General features: G+C 44.9%; 1 protein-coding gene across 2 annotated transcripts; it reads right to left on the minus strand.

Annotated features, from left to right (window-relative positions):
* Positions 1-401: 401 nt before the first annotated feature.
* On the minus strand, positions 402-26,416 carry flcn (folliculin). 2 transcript variants are annotated; one of them, XM_042308205.1, is made up of 13 exons: positions 26,355-26,415; positions 26,113-26,138; positions 24,220-24,423; positions 23,876-24,022; positions 4,930-5,151; positions 4,563-4,729; positions 4,327-4,418; positions 3,268-3,431; positions 2,970-3,083; positions 2,748-2,871; positions 1,451-1,579; positions 1,078-1,180; positions 402-765 (listed from the first exon to the last, which is right to left on the minus strand). In XM_042308205.1, the coding sequence occupies exons 3-13, from the start codon at positions 24,421-24,423 to the stop codon at positions 558-560; spliced, it is 1,674 nt and encodes a 557-aa protein (XP_042164139.1). In that variant the 5' UTR covers positions 26,113-26,138; positions 26,355-26,415; the 3' UTR covers positions 402-557. The 2 variants fall into 2 exon arrangements, with proteins under 2 accessions (XP_042164139.1, XP_042164137.1); XM_042308203.1 differs by having other exon boundaries at positions 26,113-26,416.
* Between the last annotated feature and the right edge of the window lie 5 nt (positions 26,417-26,421).

Here is a 26,421-nt window from a genome sequence, read left to right on the forward strand (position 1 = left end):
AAACTTGTATAATAAGTTAGACAAAAAATTGTGGATAGTGTTCTTATAATAATTCCCTTTGATTAATAAAAAAAAACCCAGATACATTATGTAAAACATAATAAGTAATTAGTATCTGAATAAATTATTAATTTAAAACTGACCCATGAAGTGGCTTTTTGTTCTTTATTGTGAAGGATGGATTTTAATCAAGTCAGCAGCTGGACACACACATATCCCTCAGTCTATCTGTCACTACTCACTCATTGACACTCATTTTCTTTCCCTTTCTCTCTGTCTGTCCAAATACAGTAGTAGGTGCATGCAGAGGAGGCTGGTGGGAGGAGCTATAGCAAGGGCTCATTGTAATGGCTGGAAAGGTATAAATGGAACAGTGTAAACACATCAAACATATGGAAATCACGTTTGATTCTGTTCCATTTATTCCATTCCAGCCATTACAATGAGCCCACCCTCCTATACCTCCTCCCACCAGCCTCCTATACTGAGATACAGTATATTTCACTCCAGCTGTATGGTCTCTCCCACTACCTCCCATCTTCTCCTCCACTGCTCTCTCACTGGCTAAGGGGCCTCTCCCCTCCTCTGACAGCGGTCATCAGATGGCTCTTGTAGGTTTTGCTGAGTCCTGTCATCCAGAACTTGAGCAGCCTGACGTTGTCCTCCTCCCCAGGCCCCGTGGCACCCAGCAGGGCCAACACCTTCTGGGTGTCCTCCCTCCCACGCCCATCTACCTTGGAGAACTTAAACAGCACCTTCACTTTACTAAGGAATTGAAAGGGTAGGGGGGTTAAGGGGAGGATGGGTATGGATAGAAGTGAGAGGGAGAGGAATTATTGGAATTTCCCAATGATTCTGGACTACATTAAGCATTCCACATCATCCTGTACTGCACAGCCCAGCCAATGTAACCAGGCTGGGGCTTTGGGGGGTTTCATAGGGGGACTTGTTTGACTCTTTAATGCCCCACTATCTACAGTTGCATACCTACATACCTCTGTTTAGAAAAAGCCAAAGAAATGAAACTTCAAAGTTGAGGGAAATTCCCTGCTCATCAGAGGGGTTGTTGTTACTCACTTCATCCACTCCTCCTTCAGACACAGCAGACAGTGAGAGACCACGTCCACTGACAGGTTCTCATTGGACAACGCCACCTCGATCTTATTCAACAACGTGGGACCTGAGAGGGGTGGGGGGAAGAGAGAGAAGGATAGAGCGCAAGGGAGGGGGAGTGATAGGGGTGAAGAGACAGGGAGAGAGCACGAGAGATGCAGGTCAATAGATTGAAACTGGAAAGTTAATGGAGGGAAATTTCACATGACTAATTGCATCTCTTTGACCTTTGCCATGATTGTTAGCAACTAGAGGTGCCTTGAAGAAGACATGTATAATGTATACCTTCATGTTGATGATGTATATAGTATATTGTCCAGATGGGGTCTATCCTCACCTTTATCTGTAGGCTGTGAGTTGGTACTGCTGATGTTGAACTGATAGAGTGAGAGGATGTCTTCACCACAAGCAGCAGAGTACAGAGAGCCCCTCTCCAGACTGACCACATCCACCAACACTGAGAACTCTGGGAAGGGACACAGCAAGATGGACATATTTTATGGGTAATTTAGGATTCGAAACCTTTTATTTGTTCTGTTCGCACTTATGACTAATATCATTATCATACAGTATTTTATTATTAGCATATTACTATCATATGTAATAGCGATTATAAGCAGACCTCCAAATAAAGCAGTAACCACAGTGATGTATTCTGGGTTTGTGGGCCAGACTACACTCATATGATTGAGTGTAGTCTGGCCCAGGAGTGGGAAGGTGAACGGAAAGGCTCTGAAGCAACGAATCGCCCTTGCTGTCTCTGCGGTTCCCCTCTTTCCACTGGGATTCTCTGCCTCTAACCCTATTACAGGGGCTGAGTCACTGGCTTACTAGGGCTCTTTCATACCGTCCCTAGGAGGGGTGTGTCACTTGAGTGGGTTGAGTCACTGATGTGATCTTCCTGTCTGGGTTGGCGCCCCCCCCTTGGGTTGTGTCGTGGCAGAGATCTTTGTGGGCTATACTCGGCCTTGTCTCAGGATGGTAAGTTGGTGGTTGAAGATATCCCTCTAGTGGTGTGGGGGCTGTGCTTTGGCAAAGTGGGTGGGGTTATATCCATCCTGTTTGGCCCTGTCCGGGGGTGTCATCGGATGGGGCCACAGTGTCTCCTTACCCCTCCTGTCTCAGCCTCCAGTATTTATTCTGCAGTAGTTTATGTGGGGGGCTAGGGTCAGTTTGTTATATCTGGAGTACTTCTCCTGTCCTATTCAGTGTCCTGTGTGAATTTAATTCTCTTTCTTTCTCTCGAGGACCTGAGCCCTAGGACCATGCCTCAGGACTACCTGACATGATGAATCCTTGCTGTCCCCAGTCCACCTGGCCATGCTGCTGCTCCAGTTTCAACTGTTCTGCCTTATTATTATTTGACCATGCTGGTCATTTATGAACATCTTGGCCATGTTCTGTTATAATCTCCACCCGGCACAGCCAGAAGAGGACTGGCCACCCCACATAGCCTGGTTCCTCTCTAGGTTTCTTCCTAGGTTTTGGCCTTTCTAGGGTGTTTTTCCTAGCCACCGTGCTTCTACACCTGCATTGCTTGCTGTTTGGGGTTTTAGGCTGGGTTTCTGTACAGCACTTTGAGATATCAGCTGATGTACGAAGGGCTATATAAATCAATTTGATTTGATTTGTACCTGAGGAGCTGACGTGTGTGGGGATGGGCACGTCAGGGCTGAGGCCCAGGAAGTTACATCGGTATGCTTCCTCATACTGGGCGCTGTACGTCACAGAGCGGACACAGCCCACCGGGAGCAAGGCCTGATGGGATATATACCAAACCATGTGATTAAGCAAAGAATGTTAGGAGGAATATTCTTTAAAGGGGGATACAATGAGTAAACTTTTGATTGGATGACCTTCAACATGGTGAATGCTGAATGGATGAGCCCTGGGTCAGCCCCTCTCAATATGACCTGATTTCCCATGAGCACGTGCCATGCTAGCTGGCGGAAATCAGTGGTCCCGAGCACCTGTGTACCAATCAGATAACAGATATCATCACAAGGAAACAGACAAGAAATGCATTCACAAAATAAGAGGATATTGGTTGTTTATTTTGAAACCAAGTGGTTAACAGAATTAAGTATGGCGTATGATGTGCTAGAAATGAAAGTGTTCATGTTGTGGTAGGGAGAAAGGCACACCAATGTTTACCTGTCTTAAATGTCTCAAGGACCTGAACTTTGGACCAGGATACCCCTCTGCTTTCCCCTCGTCAAACAAGAAGTCTCTGTACAGCTCGCTCTCAGATTGGTGGCACGGGGGTCTAGACCCGCCCCCTTCTGCTCCTTCCCAGCAACTCATTTCCTCCTCTTGCTCTGAGAAGACAACAGGACATTGTTAAAAAGACATACAAAACACCCAATATCGGGACTTATTCCAAGATATATATACTGTTATTTTATTTAAATTGATTTAGCCAGGATAGTGAACAAAGTAACAATTGCAACTATTTTCCTGATTGGAAGTATTCAAGTGTCATAGTGACTTGCAATATCAGAGCTGAACATGGGGGAGCAATGGAAACATTTTTGGCCCAAGAATGGTAATCAGAATGGAATTTGTGTGATATGGTTGAGTGAGTCACATCGTAGCTCTCTGTCCTCGTGGTCTAACCGTGTTAAACACACGTTTACTGTAGACACGGACTCCTGTTCCACATGACTTCTCATGATAATGCTGTCAGGAACGCTTTACCCTGATATCAGATCACACCCTTTTTATTCACTTCTTTTAACTTGAGCCATATGGGGTAATATATGTCTCTCTGACTAGTGTTAAACTGGTCTCACGGTGTCTCCCACCTCTAGAGTTATCATGTCTGTCTCTCTATGAGCACCAGTGCGTACCTGTCTGTCTCTCTATGAGCACCAGTGCGTACCTGTCTGTCTCTCTATGAGCACCAGTGCGTACCCGTCTGTCTCTCTATGAGCACCAGTGCGTACCCGTCTGTCTCTCTATGAGCACCAGTGCGTACCTGTCTGTCTCTCTATGAGCACCAGTGCGTACCCGTCTGTCTCTCTATGAGCACCAGTGCGTACCCGTCTGTCTCTCTATGAGCACCAGTGCGTACCCGTCTGTCTCTCTATGAGCACCAGTGCGTACCCGTCTGTCTCTCTATGAGCACCAGTGCGTACCCGTCTGTCTCTCTATGAGCACCAGTGCGTACCGGTCTGTCTGTTCTCCCCTCGCTCTATGCGCACCAGTGCGTACCTGTCTGTCTCTCTATAAGAACCAGTGTGTCCTCTGTGGGAGCTCCCTCCAGCAGCTTCTCTGTCAGACGACTACCACAGGCCTTCAGTAACCTGCAGTAGAGGAGAAAACACAAGAGTGTATCAAACAACTGGGATAGACAGAACACTGCCCGACCACCCCTGATGTTGACTGTATGTCTGCTATTGTTTAGATTAGTAACCTTAGTGATCGTTAGCGACAGTTAGCCGTCTCACCAGCTGAAGGAGGAGTGTAGGCTGGCCCAGAGGTTGGTGTGCTGGGTGAGGGAGGGCAGGGAGCGGGCTGCGTTACCACTCCTCTGGTGGGGGAAGACAGCAGGAGAGAACACGCTGTTCATCCTCACCGCCCTCTGAGGACACACACACTGCTCACTGTCAAACACCTGTAGAGGATAGGGGGAGGGGGGAGAAATAAGAGGGAGAGAAGTCAAACATTCTGTCTGGTAGTAAGAGTTAGTGTTCATGTTTATTTGTCTTATGTTTAATGTTCACGTTATGAATAGTAAGTGTGTTTTAATGTGTGTGTATATATCTATGTCCCATTCATTTAACATGGTGTGTTAGTTTGTGTGTGTGTCCTTACCTTCAGTGCTGTGCTCTGTAGACTCTGTATCGTGAGTCTGAGGTGGCGCAGCAGGAAGGGCCAGGAGTTGATGAGGTAGATCCTGTCCATGGCTACCATGACGATACTGTACCACCGCTGAAAGCCCCGGGCCAGGCTGTCCTTGATGAAGAACGTGTGAGAGAACACAAAACCATGCTGCTCATCCCCAAAGAAGATAGGACCCTCACGACCTGGACACACCTAGAGGCAGGGAGGGAGAGAGGCAGATGAGAGAGGGAGGGTACTGAGGGGATTACAGACATTAGGAACAGAGCAAATGGAATGGCATCAAACACCTGGAAATCATGTTTGATACCATTCCACTGATTCCGCTCCCGTCATTACCACGAGCCCGTTCTCCCCAATTAAGTTGCCACCAACCTCCTGTGATAGATATCTATCTATCTATCTATCTATCTATCAGGGGTCTCCAACAGGTAGATCACACAGTAGCTCGCAGCCCACAAATGAGTAGCACCCCAAACAATTCTGAAAGTACATGCAATTTTCACGTGTTCCACCGCAAACAAATCTCACAAGTAGACTCAGACACGGCAAGCTCCCAGCTACCATCTAATCAACGCAACACTGACATTATCCCACCGCTGGTTAGTCACTAGGGCCTAAAGTCACGTCACCCTAAAGGTGCAGGTGAACATTTTTGTCTCATCTGTGATATTTTGGTTAAAATAATGAAATTAAACAATTTACTAGTAATACATGTATTGTTTTACAAACATTAAAAAGCATGTAATCTGTTTGAGTGTTTTTTACTTTTTATAATTATTGATTACAAAAAACACAGGGAAGGGGTAACATAAAGTATCAGAACATGAAGGACAAACAATACAGCATCAAGACACTATCAAACATGTATCAGTCTTTCTGCAACAGAGCCATCCTTGTGTGAGGGTGTCTACTACTACTATCAAACATGTATGAGTCTTTCTGCAACAGAGCCATCTTTATGTGTGAGGGTGTCTACTACTACTATCAAACATGTATCAGTCTTTCTGCAACAGAGCCATCCTTGTGTGAGGGTGTCTACTACTACTATCAAACATGTATGAGTCTTTCTGCAACAGAGCCATCTTTATGTGTGAGGGTGTCTACTACTACTATCAAACATGTATCAGTCTTTCTGCAACAGAGCCATCCTTATGTGTGAGGGTGTCTACTACTACTATCAAACATGTATCAGTCTTTCTGCAACAGAGCCATCCTTATGTGTGAGGGTGTCTACTACCACTATCAAACATGTATCAGTCTTTCTGCAACAGAGCCATCCTTATGTGTGAGGGTGTCTACTACTACTATCAAACATGTATCAGTCTTTCTGCAACAGAGCCATCCTTATGTGTGAGGGTGTCTACTACCACTATCAAACATGTATCAGTCTTTCTTCAACAGAGCCATCCTTATGTGTGCGGGTGTCTACTACCACTATCAAACATGTATCAGTCTTTCTGCAACAGAGCCATCCTTATGTGTGAGGGTGTCTACTACCACTATCAAACATGTATCAGTCTTTCTGCAACAGAGCCATCCTTATGTGAGGGTGTCTACTACTACTATCAAACATGTATCAGTCTTTCTGCAACAGAGCCATCCTTATGTGTGAGGGTGTCTACTACTACTATCAAACATGTATCAGTCTTTCTGCAACAGAGCCATCCTTATGTGTGAGGGTGTCTACTACTACTATCAAACATGTATCAGTCTTTCTGCAACAGAGCCATCCTTATGTGAGGGTGTCTACTACTACTATCAAACATGTATCAGTCTTTCTGCAACAGAGCCATCCTTATGTGTGAGGGTGTCTACTACTACTATCAAACATGTATCAGTCTTTCTGCAACAGAGCCATCCTTATGTGTGAGGGTGTCTACTACTACTATCAAACATGTATCAGTCTTTCTGCAACAGAGCCATCCTTATGTGTGAGGGTGTCTACTACTACTATCAAACATGTATCAGTCTTTCTGCAACAGAGCCATCCTTATGTGTGAGGGTGTCTACTACTACTATCAAACATGTATCAGTCTTTCTGCAACAGAGCCATCCTTATGTGTGAGGGTGTCTACTACCACTATCAAACATGTACCAGTCTTTCTGCAACAGAGCCATCCTTATGTGTGAGGGTGTCTACTACTACTATCAAACATGTAACAGTCTTTCTGCAACAGAGCCATCCTTATGTGTGAGGGTGTCTACTACTACTATCAAACATGTATCAGTCTTTCTGCAACAGAGCCATCCTTATGTGTGAGGGTGTCTACTACTACTATCAAACATGTATCAGTCTTTCTGCAACAGAGCCATCCTTATGTGTGAGGGTGTCTACTACTACTATCAAACATGTATCAGTCTTTCTGCAACAGAGCCATCCTTATGTGTGAGGGTGTCTACTACTACTATCAAACATGTATCAGTCTTTCTGCAGCAGAGCCATCCTTATGTGTGAGGGTGTCTACTACTACTATCAAACATGTATCAGTCTTTCTGCAACAGAGCCATCTTTATGTGTGAGGGTGTCTACTACCACTATCAAACATGTATCAGTCTTTCTGCAACAGAGCCATCCTTATGTGTGAGGGTGTCTACTACTACTATCAAACATGTAACAGTCTTTCTGCAACAGAGCCATCTTTATGTGTGAGGGTGTCTACTACCACTATCAAACATGTATCAGTCTTTCTGCAACAGAGCCATCCTTATGTGTGAGGGTGTCTACTACCACTATCAAACATGTATCAGTCTTTCTGCAACAGAGCCATCCTTATGTGTGAGGGTGTCTACTACCACTATCAAACATGTATCAGTCTTTCTGCAACAGAGCCATCCTTATGTGTGAGTGTGTCTACTACCACTATCAAACATGTATCAGTCTTCCCGCAACAGAGCCATACTTATGTGTGAGGGTGTCTACTACCACTATCAAACATGTATCAGTCTTCCCGCAACAGAGCCATCCTTATGTGTGAGGGTGTCTACTACCACTATCAAACATGTATCAGTCTTCCCGCAACAGAGCCATCCTTATGTGTGAGGGTGTCTACTACCACTATCAAACATGTATCAGTCTTCCCGCAACAGAGCCATCTTTATGTGTGAGGGTGTCTACTACCACTATCAAACATGTATCAGTCTTCCCGCAACAGAGCCATCCTTATGTGTGAGGGTGTCTACTACTACTATCAAACATGTAACAGTCTTTCTGCAACAGAGCCATCCTTATGTGTGAGGGTGTCTACTACCACTATCAAACATGTATCAGTCTTTCTGCAACAGAGCCATCCTTATGTGTGAGGGTGTCTACTACCACTATCAAACATGTATCAGTCTTTCTGCAACAGAGCCATCCTTATGTGTGAGGGTGTCTACTACCACTATCAAACATGTATCAGTCTTTCTGCAACAGAGCCATCCTTATGTGTGAGGGTGTCTACTACTACTATCAAACATGTATCAGTCTTTCTGCAGCAGAGCCATCTTTATGTGTGAGGGTGTCTACTACCACTATCAAACATGTATCAGTCTTTCCGCAACAGAGCCATCCTTATGTGTGAGGGTGTCTACTACCACTATCAAACATGTATCAGTCTTTCCGCAACAGAGCCATCCTTATGTGTGAGGGTGTCTACTACCACTATCAAACATGTAACAGTCTTTCTGCAACAGAGCCATCCTTATGTGTGAGGGTGTCTACTACCACTATCAAACATGTATCAGTCTTTCTGCAACAGAGCCATCCTTATGTGGGAGGTTGCTTGTGCATGATAGTGATAGAAAACATATGTCATAGTTTCCTTTTTCATGATCACAATCCTGTGAAACCCGATCCTTCCAAGATCCCCCCACAGTTCCCCAATAGCTGTCCCTCAACCATTCGGGTCAGATTAGGTCAGATTAAAATCCATTTAATGAAAAAGTTTTAATGTAAACAACAAACCGAGTGTAGACAGTACAGTGTCCTGTCGCACGCTCTCTTTTTGAGTGTAATTTTAGCGGGGGGAAAATATTTTTTCTGGTAAAAATTCTGAGGGGCTGGTAGATTTTTTAAAATCTACCTGCCACAGTGGCTGGTGGCCCAAAAACTAAATGTTATGCCCTGTTGGCTTAAAAAGTAAATGTTATGCCCTGTTGGCTTAAAAAGCCACACCCAATAGCTGCCAATTAATTTCCAGCAATATTGCACCTGTCTGTCTGTGTGGTACACACATTTGTTCATCACTCCGTGTGTAGCCAGTTGATGTGATAACCATCTCGTGGGTTGATAGATACTTCCCCCAAAACCTTCTCAATTAAATGTTAACTGCAAAGTAGGCTTACCTGGCAGAAGTATATCATGAGTAAGTATATCATTTGTATCTATTATTTGGTTATTTGCAAACTTTGCCATGAAATGAGCAGCAGCAGCGCAGAACCATCGCTAGACCGGCACATTCCTCACTCCCTAAGCGCAACTACACTCCAAAATAATTTGTTTTTTGTTTTCTTCCAGACCCCCCCAAAAAAAGTGTCTTCTGCTGCGATTTAAGCATTGACATGGACTCAGCACATCCAATTTCATTGTTTCTCTATGAACAATTGTAATTTTCAGAGTGAAAATTCAAACTGAGAACATAATTTGGGAATATACAGTTGAAGTCGGAAGTTAGCCAAATACATTTCCTGGCATTTAATCGTAGTAAAAATCGTAGTAAAAATTCTTTGTTTTTATTTTTTGAATTTTACCCCTTTTTCTCCCCAATTTCGTGGTATCCAATTGTTGTAGTAGCTACTATCTTGTCTCATCGCTACAACTCCCGTACGGGCTCAGGAGAGACAAAGGTTGAAAGTCATGAGTCCTCCGATACACAACCCAACCAGCCGCACTGCTTCTTAACACAGCGCGCATCCAACCTGGAAGCCAGCCGCACCAATGTGTCGGAGGATACACCGTGCACCTGGCAACCTTGATGGGAACTTCCGGCGCCGACAGAGATGGCCGCCGCGCTTCCCGTTCCTAGGAAACTATGCAGTTTTTTGTTTTTTTTTACGTGTTATTTCTTACATTAGTACCCCAGGTCATCTTAGGTTTCATTACATACAGTCGAGAAGAACTACTGAATATGAGGTCAGCGTCAACTCACCATCAGTACGACCAAGAATATGGTTTTCGCGATGCGGATCCTGTGTTCTGCCTTACAAACAGGACAACGGAGTGGATTTCATGCAGCGACCCAAAAAAACGACTCCGAAAAAGAGGGAAACGAGGCGGTCTTCTGGTCAGACTCCGGAGACGGGCACACCGTGCTCCACTCCCTAGCATTCTTCTTGCCAATGTCCAGTCTCTTGACAACAAGGTTGATGAAATCCGAGCAAGGGTAGCATTCCAGAGGGACATCAGAGACTGTAACGTTCTTTGCTTCACGGAAACATGGCTCACTGGAGAGACGCTATCCGAGGCGGTGCAGCCAACGGGTTTCTCCACGCATCGCGCCGACAGAAACAAACATCTTTCTGGTAAGAAGAGGGGCGGGGGCGTATGCCTTATGGCTAACGTGACATGGTGTGATGAAAGAAACATACAGGAACTCAAATCCTTCTGTTCACCTGATTTAGAATTCCTCACAATCAAATGTAGACCGCATTATCTACCAAGAGAATTCTCTTCGATTACAATCACAGCCGTATATACCCCCCCCAAGCAGACACATCGATGGCTCTGAACGAACTTTATTTAACTCTCTGCAAACTGGAAACGATTTATCCGGAGGCTGCATTCATTGTAGCTGGGGATTTTAACAAGGCTAATCTGAAAACAAGACTCCCTAAATTTTATCAGCATATCGATTGCGCAACCAGGGGTGGAAAGACCTTGGATCATTGTTACTCTAACTTCCGCGACGCATATAAGGCCCTGCCCCGCCCCCCTTTCGGAAAAGCTGACCACGACTCCATTTTGTTGATCCCTGCCTACAGACAGAAACTAAAACAAGAGGCTCCCACGCTGAGGTCTGTCCAACGCTGGTCCGACCAAGCTGACTCCACACTCCAAGACTGCTTCCATCACGTGGACTGGGACATGTTTCGTATTGCGTCAGATAACAATATTGACGAATACGCTGATTCGGTGTGCGAGTTCATTAGAACGTGCGTTGAAGATGTCGTTCCCATAGCAACAATTAAAACATTCCCTAACCAGAAACCGTGGATTGATGGCAGCATTCGTGTGAAACTGAAAACGCGAACCACTGCTTTTAATCAGGGCAAGGTGTCTGGTAACATGACCGAATACAAACAGTGCAGCTATTCCCTCCGCAAGGCTATCAAACAAGCTAAGCGTCAGTACAGAGACAAAGTAGAATCTCAATTCAACGGCTCAGACACAAGAGGCATGTGGCAGGGTCTACAGTCAATCACGGACTACAGGAAGAAATCCAGCCCAGTCACAGACCAGGTTGTCTTGCTCCCAGGCAGACTAAATAACTTTTTTGCCCGCTTTGAGGACAATACAGTGCCACTGACACGGCCTGCAACGAAAACATGCGGTCTCTCCTTCACTGCAGCCGAGGTGAGTAAGACATTTAAACGTGTTAACCCTCGCAAGGCTGCAGGCCCAGACGGCATCCCCAGCCGCGCCTCAGAGAGCATGCGCAGACCAGCTGGCCGGTGTGTTTACGGACATATTCAATCAATCCCTATACCAGTCTGCTGTTCCCACATGCTTCAAGAGGGCCACCATTGTTCCTGTTCCCAAGAAAGCTAAGGTAACTGAGCTAAACGACTACCGCCCCGTAGCACTCACATCCGTCATCATGAAGTGCTTTGAGAGACTAGTCAAGGACCATATCACCTCCACCCTACCTGACACCCTAGACCCACTCCAATTTGCTTACCGCCCAAATAGGTCCACAGACGATGCAATCTCAACCACACTGCACACTGCCCTAACCCATCTGGACAAGAGGAATACCTATGTGAGAATGCTGTTCATCGACTACAGCTCGGCATTCAACACCATAGTACCCTCCAAGCTCGTCATCAAGCTCGAGACCCTGGGTCTCGACCCCGCCCTCTGCAACTGGGTACTGGACTTCCTGACAGGCCGCCCCCAGGTGGTGAGGGTAGGCAACATCACCTCCTCCCCGCTGATCCTCAACACTGGGGCCCCACAAGGGTGCGTTCTGAGCCCTCTCCTGTACTCCCTGTTCACCCAAGACTGCGTGGCTACGCACGCCTCCAACTCAATCATCAAGTTTGCGGACGACACAACAGTGGTAGGCTTGATTACCAACAATGACGAGACGGCCTACAGGGAGGAGGTGAGGGCCCTCGGAGTGTGGTGTCAGGAAAATAACCTCACACTCTACGTCAACAAAACTAAGGAGATGATTGTGGACTTCAGGAAACAGCAGAGGGAACACCCCCCTATCCATATCGATGGAACAGTAGTGGAGAGGGTAGCAAGTTTTAAGTTCCTCGGCATACACATCACAGACAAACTGAATTGGTCCACTCACACAGACAGCATCGTGAAGAAGGCGCAGCAGCGCCTCTTCAACCTCAGGAGGCTGAAGAAATTCGGCTTGTCACCAAAAGCACTCAAACTTCTACAGATGCACAATCGAGAGCATCCTGGCGGGCTGTATCACCGCCTGGTACGGCAACTGCTCCGCCCTCAACCGTAAGGCTCTCCAGAGGGTAGTGAGGTCTGCACAACGCATCACCGGGGGCAAACTACCTGCCCTCCAGGACACCTACACCACCCGATGTTACAGGAAGGCCATAAAGATCATCAAGGACATCAACCACCCGAGCCACTGCCTGTTCACCCCGCTATCATCCAGAAGGCGAGGTCAGTACAGGTGCATCTGTAACAGGGTAAAGGAAATATTCATAGCCTGTTATACATTAAAAAGTATTAGTAAGTTCATAGTATGTGAGGATCTTAAAACATATAAGGTTAAGAAGATGCATTCAGTATTAGTTGATAGAGATTGATAACATTCATATAATTGTGTTAAAGTTAAAATCTGTCAAAGGGTACGAATTGTGAGAGTAATGTGTAAACGTTATATTGATTACTTTATTTTGTGGTGCCTAAAAGTGTTCATCTGTCATCTACGAAATGCTCTTAATCTTGAGCCGGAGATCGATTGCTCTGGTCTCCACCCATATTCCTGGGGAAAATCGCGGTCTTTTCTCATTGAACTAAACGTTAAATTGAGAATACAACACTGTATCACTCTCGTGATTATTTCTCCCCTGTTTTCAGGTACTTTATTGATGAGAAGAATAGTAATTTAAATGTTATAACTCACTAACATGTCAAGAGTGTTTAAGGTGTGTCTTAGTAACGTCTTGAGGAAGTTAGAGTTATGTTTGAAGAGAGTAATATTAGCCCTGCTCGGTTGAAGTGAAGGATAGCATCGTACTGAGAGTAGCTGCCATTTTATGTCGATTGTGAATGAACATGTACGTTGTTAATAAGATATTTTGCTGTGTTATTTGTATAATGGTTTTTCTGTTGTTTTGTAATGTGTTACTTTTGTGAAATGATTGAACTAAACGTTAAATTGAGAATACAACACCGTATCACTCTCGTGATTATTTCTCCCCTGTTTTCAGGGGCGTAACATTTTTGGAGGCTCCGCTGAGATAGCTGCTCAGATGTCCAGTTTCCACACCCTGGTCGCTGAATTCCGAGCCAGCTAAATCTCCACATAACAACTCAGGCAGGCTGCAGTGAGGAAAGTGTTGCTGTTCGAGGGAAGTTGGAAGTTAGTGGTTAAGTACGTGTCAACTGAGGCCATTGATCGACCATCAGAGACAGTAAGGACCATCTAATTCAGAGTCAACTCCTGCACAGTAAAAGTTCCTCCTGTTCTGTCAACATGACAAGCGCCTTGGAAGAACTACAGGAAGAGGTAGTAGGAGAATTGCACACCCTGACTAAAGACAAATTACTAGAGATATGTGATTTCCTTGAAATATCAGGCGAACAGAGAAGAGATGTTAAAGACAAATCCCGCATAGCATTAATGACTCGCATTATGATGTTCCTTGAAAGAGAGGAAGTCGCAGAGTTAGAAGATGGCGGCATGTCGGAATTGTTGCTACTTAGAGACGAAATGACAGAGATGATCAGTGGCATAGATAACAAAACAGGGCAAATTGACCATGATATTGAACCAGCCGGAACACATCACAGAATAGAGGAATTGAGAACTGTAACTCCACAACAAGGGGTGGGAACTGAGCAGATTATTGCAGCCAAAGCCAGTGATTCTCTGCGTCAGCCCCAACAACATGCCAATCTTCAGGGGAGCGTGCCGCTCTCACCCAATGCACAGCCCAGCTCATACTGGCGCAAAGAGTTTAACATTTTTGGTCATATAGGTGAACCGGGCCAGAAAGAAAAACAGATTTTTTCAAGCCTTGCACATCAGATTGAAAATGGACTTAACAGAGGCTATCCTGAGGTAGAAATAGTAGACACAGTAGTCAGGGCTATTTCTCCAGGCTCACAGCTATGCAGCTACTTGGAAGGTAAACCCCAGCTAACTCTTCCCACACTTAGATGTATCCTGCGTTCCCACTTCCAAGAGAAGAGTGCAACAGAGCTTTACAAACAGCTAGCTTCAGAAGCACAGCATAGCAAGGAGACCCCTCAAAGCTTCCTGATGCGCGTATTAGATTTGAGGCAAAAAGTACTGTTTGCATCCCAGGAGTCAGAATCAGGGCTTAAGTATGACCCTGCTCTAGTCCAGAGCATGTGTTTTCACACAGTCCTTACGGGTCTCCAGAGTAACAGTATCTGGATAGACATGCAGCCTCTCCTGCTAGAGAGCAAAACATCAGATGAGGTTTTGCTAGAGAAGCTTAACATTGCTTGTGCTAATGAGATAGAAAGACGAAACAAAAAGCGGTTTAATGCCCCACAGCCCGCTACAACTGTAAGTGTAGTCCAGTTAGAAGATACGCCATCTGCAAAGTGTCCTGTGCAGGAAGCCAAAGCTAAGATACCCGCAGGACTGTTAACAGAGTTAGCTGAACTTAAGACAGATGTAGCTTCTCTAAAAGGTCTCAGTGCAGAGATTGCTCAGATTAAGGAGATATTACAGCAGCCTGTTTCAGTCACCGCCTTGTGCCTATGCCCCACCCCCAGTTAGGAGGTCAGATAGGGACCCCCAGCCACCTGTTTCCCAGCAGCAGTATTACAGCAGCTACAGTCGGTCCCAAGCACCTGACCCTGCACAGCATCAATATGCACCTAACTGGTATACCAACCGCTCTGCTCAAGCTCCAAGGAGGTGTTTTGTCTGCCAGCAGGCCAGAACAGATGCACGCTGCACACACTGCTTCCGATGTGGGAGTGGAGAACATTTTCAAGCTGGATGTAAAATCCGGGGAGCCAGACCATCAAGGGAGGCCCCTTTAAACGGAAACGGGTTACCGCTGAGGGACGAGTGTTAACCGTAGCTACCAAAAAGTCCCAGAAATGTGCAAATTGTGCCAGAGAAGATTCATTTGAGAACCTGAAACAATGTTCATCATGTAAAGAGACACTGTACTGTTCCAAAGTATGTCAAAACCAACATTGGACTAAACATAAGGAAAAATGCACTCACCTGAAAATTGACTCTAATCGTGAAAGGTTTTCCCGCACAGAGGAAAATGCCCACTCCTTACCATCCCTAGCTCAAGGTTGCCACCCCCGTAAGGTCACCTCGCTAGTCGGCAGACAGTGCCTTATTGAGTGTCACCTGAATCGCCACCACCTCCAAGCTCTATGGGACACAGGCTCTCAGGTATCGGTCATTGATGAACGATGGAAAGAGGAATATCTCCCAAACGCAAGGTTGAGAGATGTTTCAGAAATCCTGGACTCACCTGATGATCTAAGGTTGACTGCAGCAAATGGGACTGAAATGCCGTACCTGGGATGGATTGAAACAACTTTTCGGCTAGCCTCTGAAACTGACCAAACAAAGGAACTGATCATCCCGGTGCTGGTAATGAAAGGCTGTCACCTATCACATCCCATCATAGGTTTCAATGTTATCAAGCACATCCTGACAATGACCGAAAAGACTAAACGATACAGTACAGTAAAAACAGCTTTCCCAAGCCTCAAAAGGAACAAGGTGAGAGCTTTTATACAGGCTGTTAGCGCAGAACAGACAGATGAATACGCAGTGAAAACCAAGAAAGAGAAGGTTGCTGTACCAAAACACAGTAGCATTCAGATTGAGTGCCGTGTAGCTTCCCAGCCTTTCAAAGATGACATGACAATGCTTTTCCAGCCAGACCTGAGCCCGCAGTGGCCAGACGACCTTGAGTTCTTTGACACACTAGTCAGAAAAGGTATTTTTCCAGTTATCCTGCTTGAGGTCTCTAACCCCACTGACCACGACATTGCCCTGCTAGGACGCACAATAATCGGTACAGTACAAACCATTATGACTGTGTTACCTGCCCAAGTCTTTGAAAAAACTGTCACCCAAGCCACAGTGAATCACACCGGCGTTCGAACCCCATGTACTGCTACTGAACAGTGGGATCCACCAGTAGATTTAACTCACCTAACCTAACCGAAGAACAGAGAGAGGTTGTTAGGCAAATGCTTAGAGAAGAGTGTCACCCCTTCTCCAGATCAGACAATGACATTGGCTGCATTGAACGATTGAAAATGACTATTTCTCTAAAGGACTCTGAACCAGTAAAGCGCACATACATGTCAGTGCCCAGGCCACTGTATCAGGAGATGAAGGGTTACATTTATGACCTCATAGTCCAGGGCTGGGTTAGGAAGTCAAACTCTTCATATTCTTCACCTGTCGTGTGCGTTCGTAAGAAGGACGGGACCCTCCGGTTGTGTATAGATTACAGAGATCTGAACAGAAAGACACATCCCGACCGCCAGCCCATCCCTCGGGGCCAAGACATCATGGACAGTTTAGGTGGTAATTCCTGGTTCTTCCACTTAGATCAGGGGAAAGCGTATCACCAGGGGTTCATCTCTGAAGAGAGCAGACCACTGACAGCATGTGTGACACCGTGGGGACTCTATGAGTGGATACGTATGCCATTCGGCCTCATGAACGCTCCTGCAGCTTTTCAGCGGTGTATGGAGGAGTGTTTGGAAGGGCTCCGGGATAACATCTGCATTCCTTATCTGGACGACATGCTAGTTTTCAGTAAAACATTCAACAGCCATGTGAATGATGTGCGAAAAGTTTTGCAGCGTCTCAGAGAGTATGGCATTAAACTCAAACCAAGTAAGTGTGATCTCTTTAAACCCCAGGTCCGTTATTTGGGCAGAATAGTGTCTGCAGAGGGCAGCCGAGTTGACCCAGCCGATTTTGAAGCAGTAAGAGCATTGAAAGAAATCAGACCAGAGACTGTGGGCCAGCTCAGAAAAATGCTTGGTTTACTCACTTACTACAGACAGTACATCAAGGACTTTTCTAGGAGTGCCAGCTGCCTGTATGACCTCCTGAAAGCAGATTCAGAGAAATTACTTGACCACCCACGGAAAACAAAAACAAAGAAAGTAAGTCATGTGGTGCCCTCAAACAAGCCAATCCTGTGGACTGACCAGCATCAACAGGCACTTGAACAGCTGATTGAGTGTTTGCTTCACCCACCAGTTTTAGGTTTCCCTGATTTCACTCAGCCATTTGGTGTACACACTGATGCATCACACCAAGGCTTGGGAGCAGTTCTTTACCAAAAGCAAGAGGGGAAGCTTAGGGTCATTGCTTATGGCTCTCGAACCTTAACAGCAGCTGAGAAGAACTATCACTACCACTCGAGCAAGCTAGAATTTCTAGCTCTAAAATGGGCAATCACTGATAAGTTCCATGACTATTTGTACTATGCTCCGACCTTCACTGTATACAGCGATAACAACCCGCTCTGCTACATTCTGTCTACAGCAAAACTGAACGCAACCACTTCCAGGTGGGTTGCAGACTTGGCTGATTTCCACTTTACAATAAAGTACAGGCCAGGCAGAGAGAACGGTGATGCAGATGCTTTGTCAAGGATGCCACTGGATGTAGAGTCACTGATGAGAGAATGTTCTGAGGAGCTTCCACCAGACACCATCGCCGCCACGATACAAGCAGTTGAGGTACAGAAAGAGGCTGTTGTACCTTGGTCATTTTCAGCTGCATCGATGTCAGTATCAGCTGAAGGTGAGACAACCACTGCAACAACCAGCTCGATCCCAAAAGATGGGATAAGAGAAGCACAAGAATCTGATCTGGTCATCCGTCCTGTGCTCAATTTCAAACTGTCTGGTTCCAAACCGCCAGTTAAAGAGCAAAAGAAATTCAGTCCAAAGACAAAATGCCTATTCAGAGAATGGGACAAATTGACAATAGACAGTGATGGCATTCTGTACAGAATCACTACAGCCCGCAAGCAGTTAGTTCTACCAGAGCAGTACAAAGGTAAAGTGATGGAAGAGTTGCACAATAACATGGGACACCAAGGTACTGACCGCACTGTATCACTAGTACGTGACCGCTTCTTCTGGCCATATATGCAATCTGACATCGAGCACTATGTGACTAAAACTTGTAGCTGTGTCAAGCAGAAAAAGCCAGCCCATGCAACAAGAGCTCCTCTGACAAACATTGTGACAACACAGCCATTTGAACTGGTATGTATAGACTTCCTTCATCTCGACAGATGCAAAGGGGGATATGAGTACATCCTCGTGATTGTTGATCATTTTACATGTTACACTCAAGCCTACGCCACCACATCAAAGTCAGGTAAAACTGCTGCAAATCTCATCTTCAATGACTTTGCCTTGAAGTTTGGGTTCCCGTCCCGCATCCACCATGACCAAGGGGGAGAATCTGAAAATCAGTTGTTCCATCAGTTAAAGAAACTCAGTGGTATGGCGGGGTCCAGAACAACACCCTATCACCCGATGGGAAACGGTCAAGCGGAACGCATGAACAGAACATTGTTGCAAATGTTAAAGACACTAACTGAGACACAAAAGTCAAATTGGAAGGAGTCTCTGAACAAACTGGTTTATGCCTATAACTGCACCCGTTGCGAAGTGACTGGCTATTCACCATTTTATCTTCTGTTTGGGAGATCACCCAGGCTTCCAGTTGATATGCTCTTTGGATTGTGCACAGAGGCAGGTTCCAGTAACCAGCGAGAATACGTGGAGAACTGGAAACGAGGGATGGAAGAAGCATACGCCATTGCAAATGAAAATGCTCAGAAAGCCGCTGAAAGAAGTAAGAAGTACTATGACACTAAAGTTAGGAGTTCAGTGCTACAGCCTGGTGAGCGAGTTCTGATTAAAAACCTGACACCAAGAGGAGGACCAGGAAAACTCTGTAACTATTGGGAAGATACAATTCACACAGTGGTGAGACAAATGGGTTCAGACCTGCCGATTTATGAATTGAGACCAGAAAAGGGTAGGGGACGCTCCAGGGTCCTGCACAGAAATCTGCTCATGTCCTGTGACCACTTACCTTTTGAGACACAACCAGAAATGACCAAAGTGGACAAAAGTCAGAAAACGAGGAGACACCAGCCTGCATCACAGACTCTAGATTCTGATGAAGACAGTGGGGATGAATATGACCTTCATCATGAGCTGCTACAGGTTCCCACATCTCCTACAGTACCTGAGGAGAGGAATGCTGAACCAGCGAGAGAGTGGGAACACAGGCCCCCAACAGTGAAACAGACAGTTGCAGTGCCAGTCCCTGATACGCTACCAGCACAGCCTCTTGTTGAAAAGCGGCTGGAGGAGACAACAACAGTTAAAGACTTGCCTGCTGAAAATTTGCCTGATGATCATCCACCAAGTGCCTTTCCTTCATATACTGATGCTGCTGAACCCGAGGAACCAGCCTACCAGCTGCCACAAAGAGAGAGACACCCTCCAAGACGTATCACTTATGATTAGCTTGGTATCCCTTCCTGCTACAGTATACAGCCACAGCCACAGTTGTTCCCTGTCTACTCTGCACCAGGACTGGTTCCATGGCTGCCATCACTACAGCAATGTTACTTTCAGCCACCTTACATGTATGGGCTTCAGCAAACATGAGGCTACAGAGTTGACATGTTTGACCATGGACTACTGTCTGATTTCACAGACAGTCAAAAGAGACAATTTGCAGACTATGCATATAGATCATTAAAAGTGATGGACTGTTGATCAATAGTATGAGAAAATACTGCTTATGTTATATAGCTGGTCAACAGATATGGACTGTGAATATAACTTGTTAGTTATATTTGAACTGTGACCCTTGACCTCTGCTCAAGTACTACCTTACAGAAGAGGATTTTGTAGGTCCAGTGCATACGGACTGTTGAAGTAGACAATGTTGGTAATGTTGGGACAACATTTATTTTGTCGGGGAGAGTGTAACAGGGTAAAGGAAATATTCATAGCCTGTTATACATTAAAAAGTATTAGTAAGTTCATAGTATGTGAGGATCTTAAAACATCTAAGGTTAAGAAGATGCATTCAGTATTAGTTGATAGAGATTGATAACATTCATATGTGTTAAAGTTAAAATCTGTCAAAGGGTACAAATTGTGAGAGTAATGTGTAAACGTTATATTGATTACTTTATTTTGTGGTGCCTAAAAGTGTTCATCTGTCATCTACGAAATGCTCTTAATCTATGAGCCGGAGATCGATTGCTCTGGTCTCCACCCATATTCCTGGGGAAAATCGCGGTCTTTTCTCATTGAACTAAACGTTAAATTGAGAATACAACACTGTATCACTCTCGTGATTATTTCTCCCCTGTTTTCAGGTACTTTATTGATGAGAAGAATAGTAATTTAAATGTTATAACTCACTAACATGTCAAGAGTGTTTAAGGTGTGTCTTAGTAACGTCTTGAGGAAGTTAGAGTTATGTTTGAAGAGAGTAATATTAGCCCTGCTCGGTTGAAGTGAAGGATAGCATCGTACTGAGAGTAGCTGCCATTTTATGTCGATTGTGAATGAACATGTACGTTGTTAATAAGATATTTTGCTGTGTTATTTGTATAATGGTTTTTCTGTTGTTTTGTAATGTGTTACTTTTGTGAAATGATTGAACTAAACGTTAAATTGAGAATACAACATCGTATCACTCTCGTGATTATTTCTCCCCTGTTTTCAGGGGCGTAACACATCAAAGCTGGGACCGAGAGACTGAAAAACAGCTTCTATCTCAAGGCCATCAGACTGTTAAACAGCCACCACTAACATTGAGTGGCTGCTGCCAACACACTGACAATGACACTGACTCAACTCCAGCCACTTTAATAATGGGAATTGATGGGAAATTAGGTAAATATATCACTAGCCACTTTAAACAATGCTACCTTATATAATGTTACTTACCCTACATTATTCATCTCATATGCATACGTATATACTGTACTCTATATCATCGACTGCATCCTTATGTAATACATGTATCACTAGCCACTTTAACTATGCCACTTTGTTTACATACTCATCTCATATGTATATACTGTACTCGATATCATCTACTGTATCTTGCCTATGCTGCTCTGTACCATCACTCATTCATATATCCTTATGTACATATTCTTTTTCCCCTTACACTGTGTATAAGACAGTAGTTTTGGAATTGTTAGTTAGATTACTTGTTGGTTATTACTGCATTGTCGGAACTAGAAGCACAAGCATTTCGCTACACTCGCATTTAACATCTGCTAACCATGTGTATGTGACAAATAAAATTTGATTTGATTTGGTTAGCGCGCACTGCGCCCGGCCCGCCACAGGAGTCGCTGGTGCGCGATGAGACAAGGACATCCCTACCGACCAAGCCCTCCCTAACCCGGACGACGCTAGGCCAATTGTGCGTCGCCCCACGAACCTCCCGGTCGCGGCCGGTTACGACAGAGCCTGGGCGCGAACCCAGGGACTCTGATGGCACAGCTGGCGCTGCAGTACAGCGCCCTTAACCACTGCGCCACCCGGGAGGCAATTCTGTGTTTTAGGTCAGTTAGGATCACCACTTTATTTTAAGAATGTGAAATGTATAGTAGAGAGAATGATTTATTTCAGATTTGATTTCTTTCATCACATTCCCAGTGGGTCAGAAGTTTACATACACTCAATTAATATTTGGTAGCATTGCCTTTAAATAGATTAACTTGGGTAAAATGTTTCGGGTAGCCTTCCAAGCATCCCACAATAAGTTTGCTGAATTTTGTCCCATTCCTCCTGACAGAGCTGGTGTAACTGAGTCAGGTTTGTAGGCCTCCTTGTTCGCACACGCTTTTTCAGTTCTGCCCGCAAATTTTCCATGGGATTGAGGTCAGGACTTTGTGATGGCCACTCCAATACCTTGACTTTGCTGTCCTTAAGCCATTTTGCTACAACTTTGGAAGTATGCTTGGGGTCATTGTCCATTTGGAAGACCCATATGTGACCAAGCTTTCAACTTCCTGACTGAAGTCTTGAGATGTTGCTTCAATATTTCCACATCATTTTCCTACCTCATGATGCCATCAATTATGTGAATTGCACCAGTCCTCCTGCAGCAAAGCACCCCCACAACATGATGCTGCCACCCCTGTGCTTCACAGTTAGGATGGTGTTCTTTGGCTTGCAAGCCTCCCCCTTTTTCCTCCAAACATAACAATGGATATTATGGCCAAACAGTTTTAGAGCAGTGGGTTCTTCTTTGCTGAGCGGCCTTTCAGATTATGTCGATATAGGACTCGTTTTACTGTGGACATTGATACTTTTGTACCTGTTTCCTCCAGCATCTTCAGAAGGTCCTTTGCTGTTGTTCTGGGATTGATTTGCACTTTTTGCCCCAAAGTATGTTAATCTCTAGGGACAGAACGCATCTCCTTCCTGAGAGGTATGACTACTGCATGTTCCCATGGTGTTTATACTTGCGCACTATTGTTTGTACAGATGAATCGTCAGGTGTTTGGAAATTGCCAGACTTGTGGAGGTCTAATTTTTTTTTTCTGAGGTCTTAGCTGATTTCTTTTGATTTTCCCATGATGTCAAGCAAAGAGGCAGTGAGTTTGAAGGTAGGCCTTGAAATACATCCACAGGTACACCTCCAATTGACTCAAATGATGTCAATTAGCCTATCAGAAGCTTCTAAAGCCATGACATCATTTTCTGTAATTTTCCAAGATGTTTAAAGGCAGTCAACTTAGTGTATGTAAACTTCTGACCCACTGGAATTGTGATATAGTGCATTATAAGTGAAATAATCTGCCTGTAAACAATTGTTGGAAAAATTACTTGTGTCATGCACAAAGTAGATGTCCTAACTGACATAGTTTTTAAACAAGAAATTTGTGGAGTCGTTGAAAAACGAGTTTTAATGACTCCAACATAAGTGTATGTAAACTTCCGACTTCAACTCTATAAAATATTTTATAGGGCCCCCCTTAGAGTTGTTTAACCATTATTTTACCAGAAAACATAGTGTACAATTGAAAGTAGTGCACTAAGGACCCGGGGAAGAGTTGCAGGGGAGAGAAGAAGAATGTGCCTATTTGAAAGCTTGAAAAAAACATTTACATTTAAAAAAAAAGTAGCTCTCACCCTAGAAAAGGTTGGAGACCCCTGATATATATTGTCACATACACCGGATTGCTGCAGTGAAATGTCTTGTTTTATAGGGTCAACCATAGTACAGCACCCCTGGAGAAAATTAGGGTTAAATGCCTTGCTCAAGGGCACATTGACAGATTTTTTACCTTGTCGGCTTAGGTATTGGAACCAGCGACCTTTTCGTTACAGCCCTAATGCTCTAACCGCTAGGTTACCTGCCGCCCTTAACTAAAGTCTTGTGTATTGACAAACAGTCATGAGTCTTAATGCAAGACAAATGGCAACACGCACGCACGCTCACACACACACGAACACACAGGTGGTTACCTCACAGCTGAGGCTCCGTACGCAGGCCTGGCGGACCACACTGAAGAGCTGGGGTTGTCTGGGGTGTTGGTGGCTGAGGAATCGGATGCCTGTCTCACTGTCAACGCTGACGAAGCCAGGGTGAGACGCTGGGAGAGACCGGCAGCCCTGACAAAGAGATGGAGAGAGAGACAGGGAGTGAATGAGAGAGAGAGTGAGTGAGTGAGTAAGAGAGAGTGAGTGAGAGAGAGAGGGGAAGAGGGAGAGAAAACGAGATGGCCAGAGAGAATAGTTATTAGACAAAACAAATGAGTCAATGTCCTTTCTATTCTGTCCGTTCAGCCCTTCACTCATCTCACACTCACCTCGCACATGTCTCCTCTCTGTGTAGCTGAGCTGTTTGCCCTCATGGTGAGTCCCTCTCCCTCTCTGTCCGACTCTCTGTCCCCGGGTATGGGGGCGCCAGCCTGGGAGGGTGTGGGGGACGGGGGGTGCAGAGCCTCGGTGCAGAACAGGGTCCGGGGGCCATGGAGCTCACAGAAATGACAGAGAGCTACCAGAGCATTCATCTGAAGGGGGGAGAGAACAGGGCCGGGAACACCCGTTAGGCAGGATCAGGCGGCAGCCTTCAGTTGCAGATTGACGAGGGCGGCATTTTCCAAGCTAAACTGACCAAGAAGTACCAACAACACGCTAACCTTCGGATTTCAGTGTATTAGTGTGGTTTGAAAAAAAACACCCCGTGTCCCTTGCCGCTGTTACCGAATTTCCTGGAATGGCACAAGGTTGGTATTTAAAAAATATATATTTTTGTAGATGCTCCCGAGTGGCGCAGCGGTCTATGGCACTGCATATCAGTGCTCGAGGCGTCACTACAGACTTTGGTTCGATTCCAGACTGTATCACAACTGGCGGTGATTGGGAGTCCCATAGGGCAGTGCACAATTGGCCCAGCGTCATCCAGGTTTGGCCGTCATTGTCAATAAGAATTTGTTCTTAACCGACTTGCCTAGTTAAATAATAAAATAATTCTAGAGCAACTTGCAGTAGTGAGTGCATATATTTTCATATTAGTTCATACTGGCCCCCTGTGGGAATCAAAATCACAACCCTGGCGTTGCAAGTACCATGCTCTACCAACTGAGCCAAACGGGATCATATGAAGTTGTGACAATCTGGATACCGCCCAAGCCTACTTACTGTCTAGGAGTTTCACCCATTGAGCTAAATTGTCATGATAATCAGTGGCTTCATGTTTGTGTCCATAAATTTTGATCATAGCGAAAAATAAAATACCGCTGTGTAAACACATTGATTCTCATTTCATATAGGCTCAGGACAACTTCTGATAAAGTTGGGTAGTTGATATTCAGCACTTAAGGAAACAAAATTATAAGTCACAGGAATCAGAATTAATAAAGCCAATGCAATTGCCTGTTTTACAAAAGGTAGGCCTACCACATGGATGGGCATTCTTAAAATGGAATGGGGGCCTAAACTGTAGGCCACAGTAAGCACGGGCCAATGTCTTCTTTGGGTGCTGTTCAGACCGGCATCTTTAAAAAAACATTTTTAGGACCAGCCTTGATTTCAACATCCATGGACCAAAACAAACATCTATATTTGGTCCGGTCCAGGCTTGATTTCAACCTCCACAGACATATGGTCCAGACCAGCCTATATTTGGCCTTAACATAAACGTCTACAATTGGTTTAGATTAGATCCGGACCCAAACATTTTACCAGACCAAATCTGCACCAATCATAGACATATGTTTCACAAGTTTGGTCAGTAAAAAAAAGTACAGTACAGTACAATACAGCAGAGCACAGTATATGAAAGTATAGTTCATTACAGTACAATACAATAGCACAGTACAGTATGTACTCCACCGAATACGTCTTTTCACTTTTCATTCCTAACCTAAAATAAACCTAACTTCAACGATAGGAAAATTAATATGTTAGATGGCTTTTTAAGGTAATTTTGTTTACTGGGACCATTCTAGTTTGGCGGGGGTATAGGAGGTCGACAATTTGCTTTGCCTGGCCTATAGCTGCAGAACGGCCAGCACCTGGCCCGGGAGAGAACGGCCAACACCTGACCCGGGAAGAGATGACTGGTGATCAGAGGCGTGTTATTGTAAATGCTTTGTCTTTGGATTCAGTGTAAACATTGATGATGCATCTCAAATTGAATTGCTGGGGAAAGTTTCCTACAACCTTTCTAAATGGAAACCTAAGTCAAGCACACTTACCTTGATTTAAGCAGCGTGAACAATCACTGCAACAAATTACAGGTATTCAGATTGCATCAAAACATCACAAAAGACATTACTGACAAGCTAACCCATAGCACAGCACGAACAAATGTCTCGAAAATAGATCATGATCATTTTTCTTAAAAGCATGGGAAATAAATCGCCAATGCACACGCAGGTTCTAATTTCTAATTAATCCACAAAAGTAATATTGTTGCTGTTTTAGCCTTTGTTTATACTTTTTCACTGCTCTGGTACGCTCGCTCTCTAGGTTAGTGGTAGTCGTCATGTGATGAGGGGAGTCAC

This window comes from Oncorhynchus tshawytscha, linkage group LG03 (assembly GCF_018296145.1).
Source record: "Oncorhynchus tshawytscha isolate Ot180627B linkage group LG03, Otsh_v2.0, whole genome shotgun sequence".
NCBI lineage: Eukaryota > Metazoa > Chordata > Actinopteri > Salmoniformes > Salmonidae > Oncorhynchus > Oncorhynchus tshawytscha.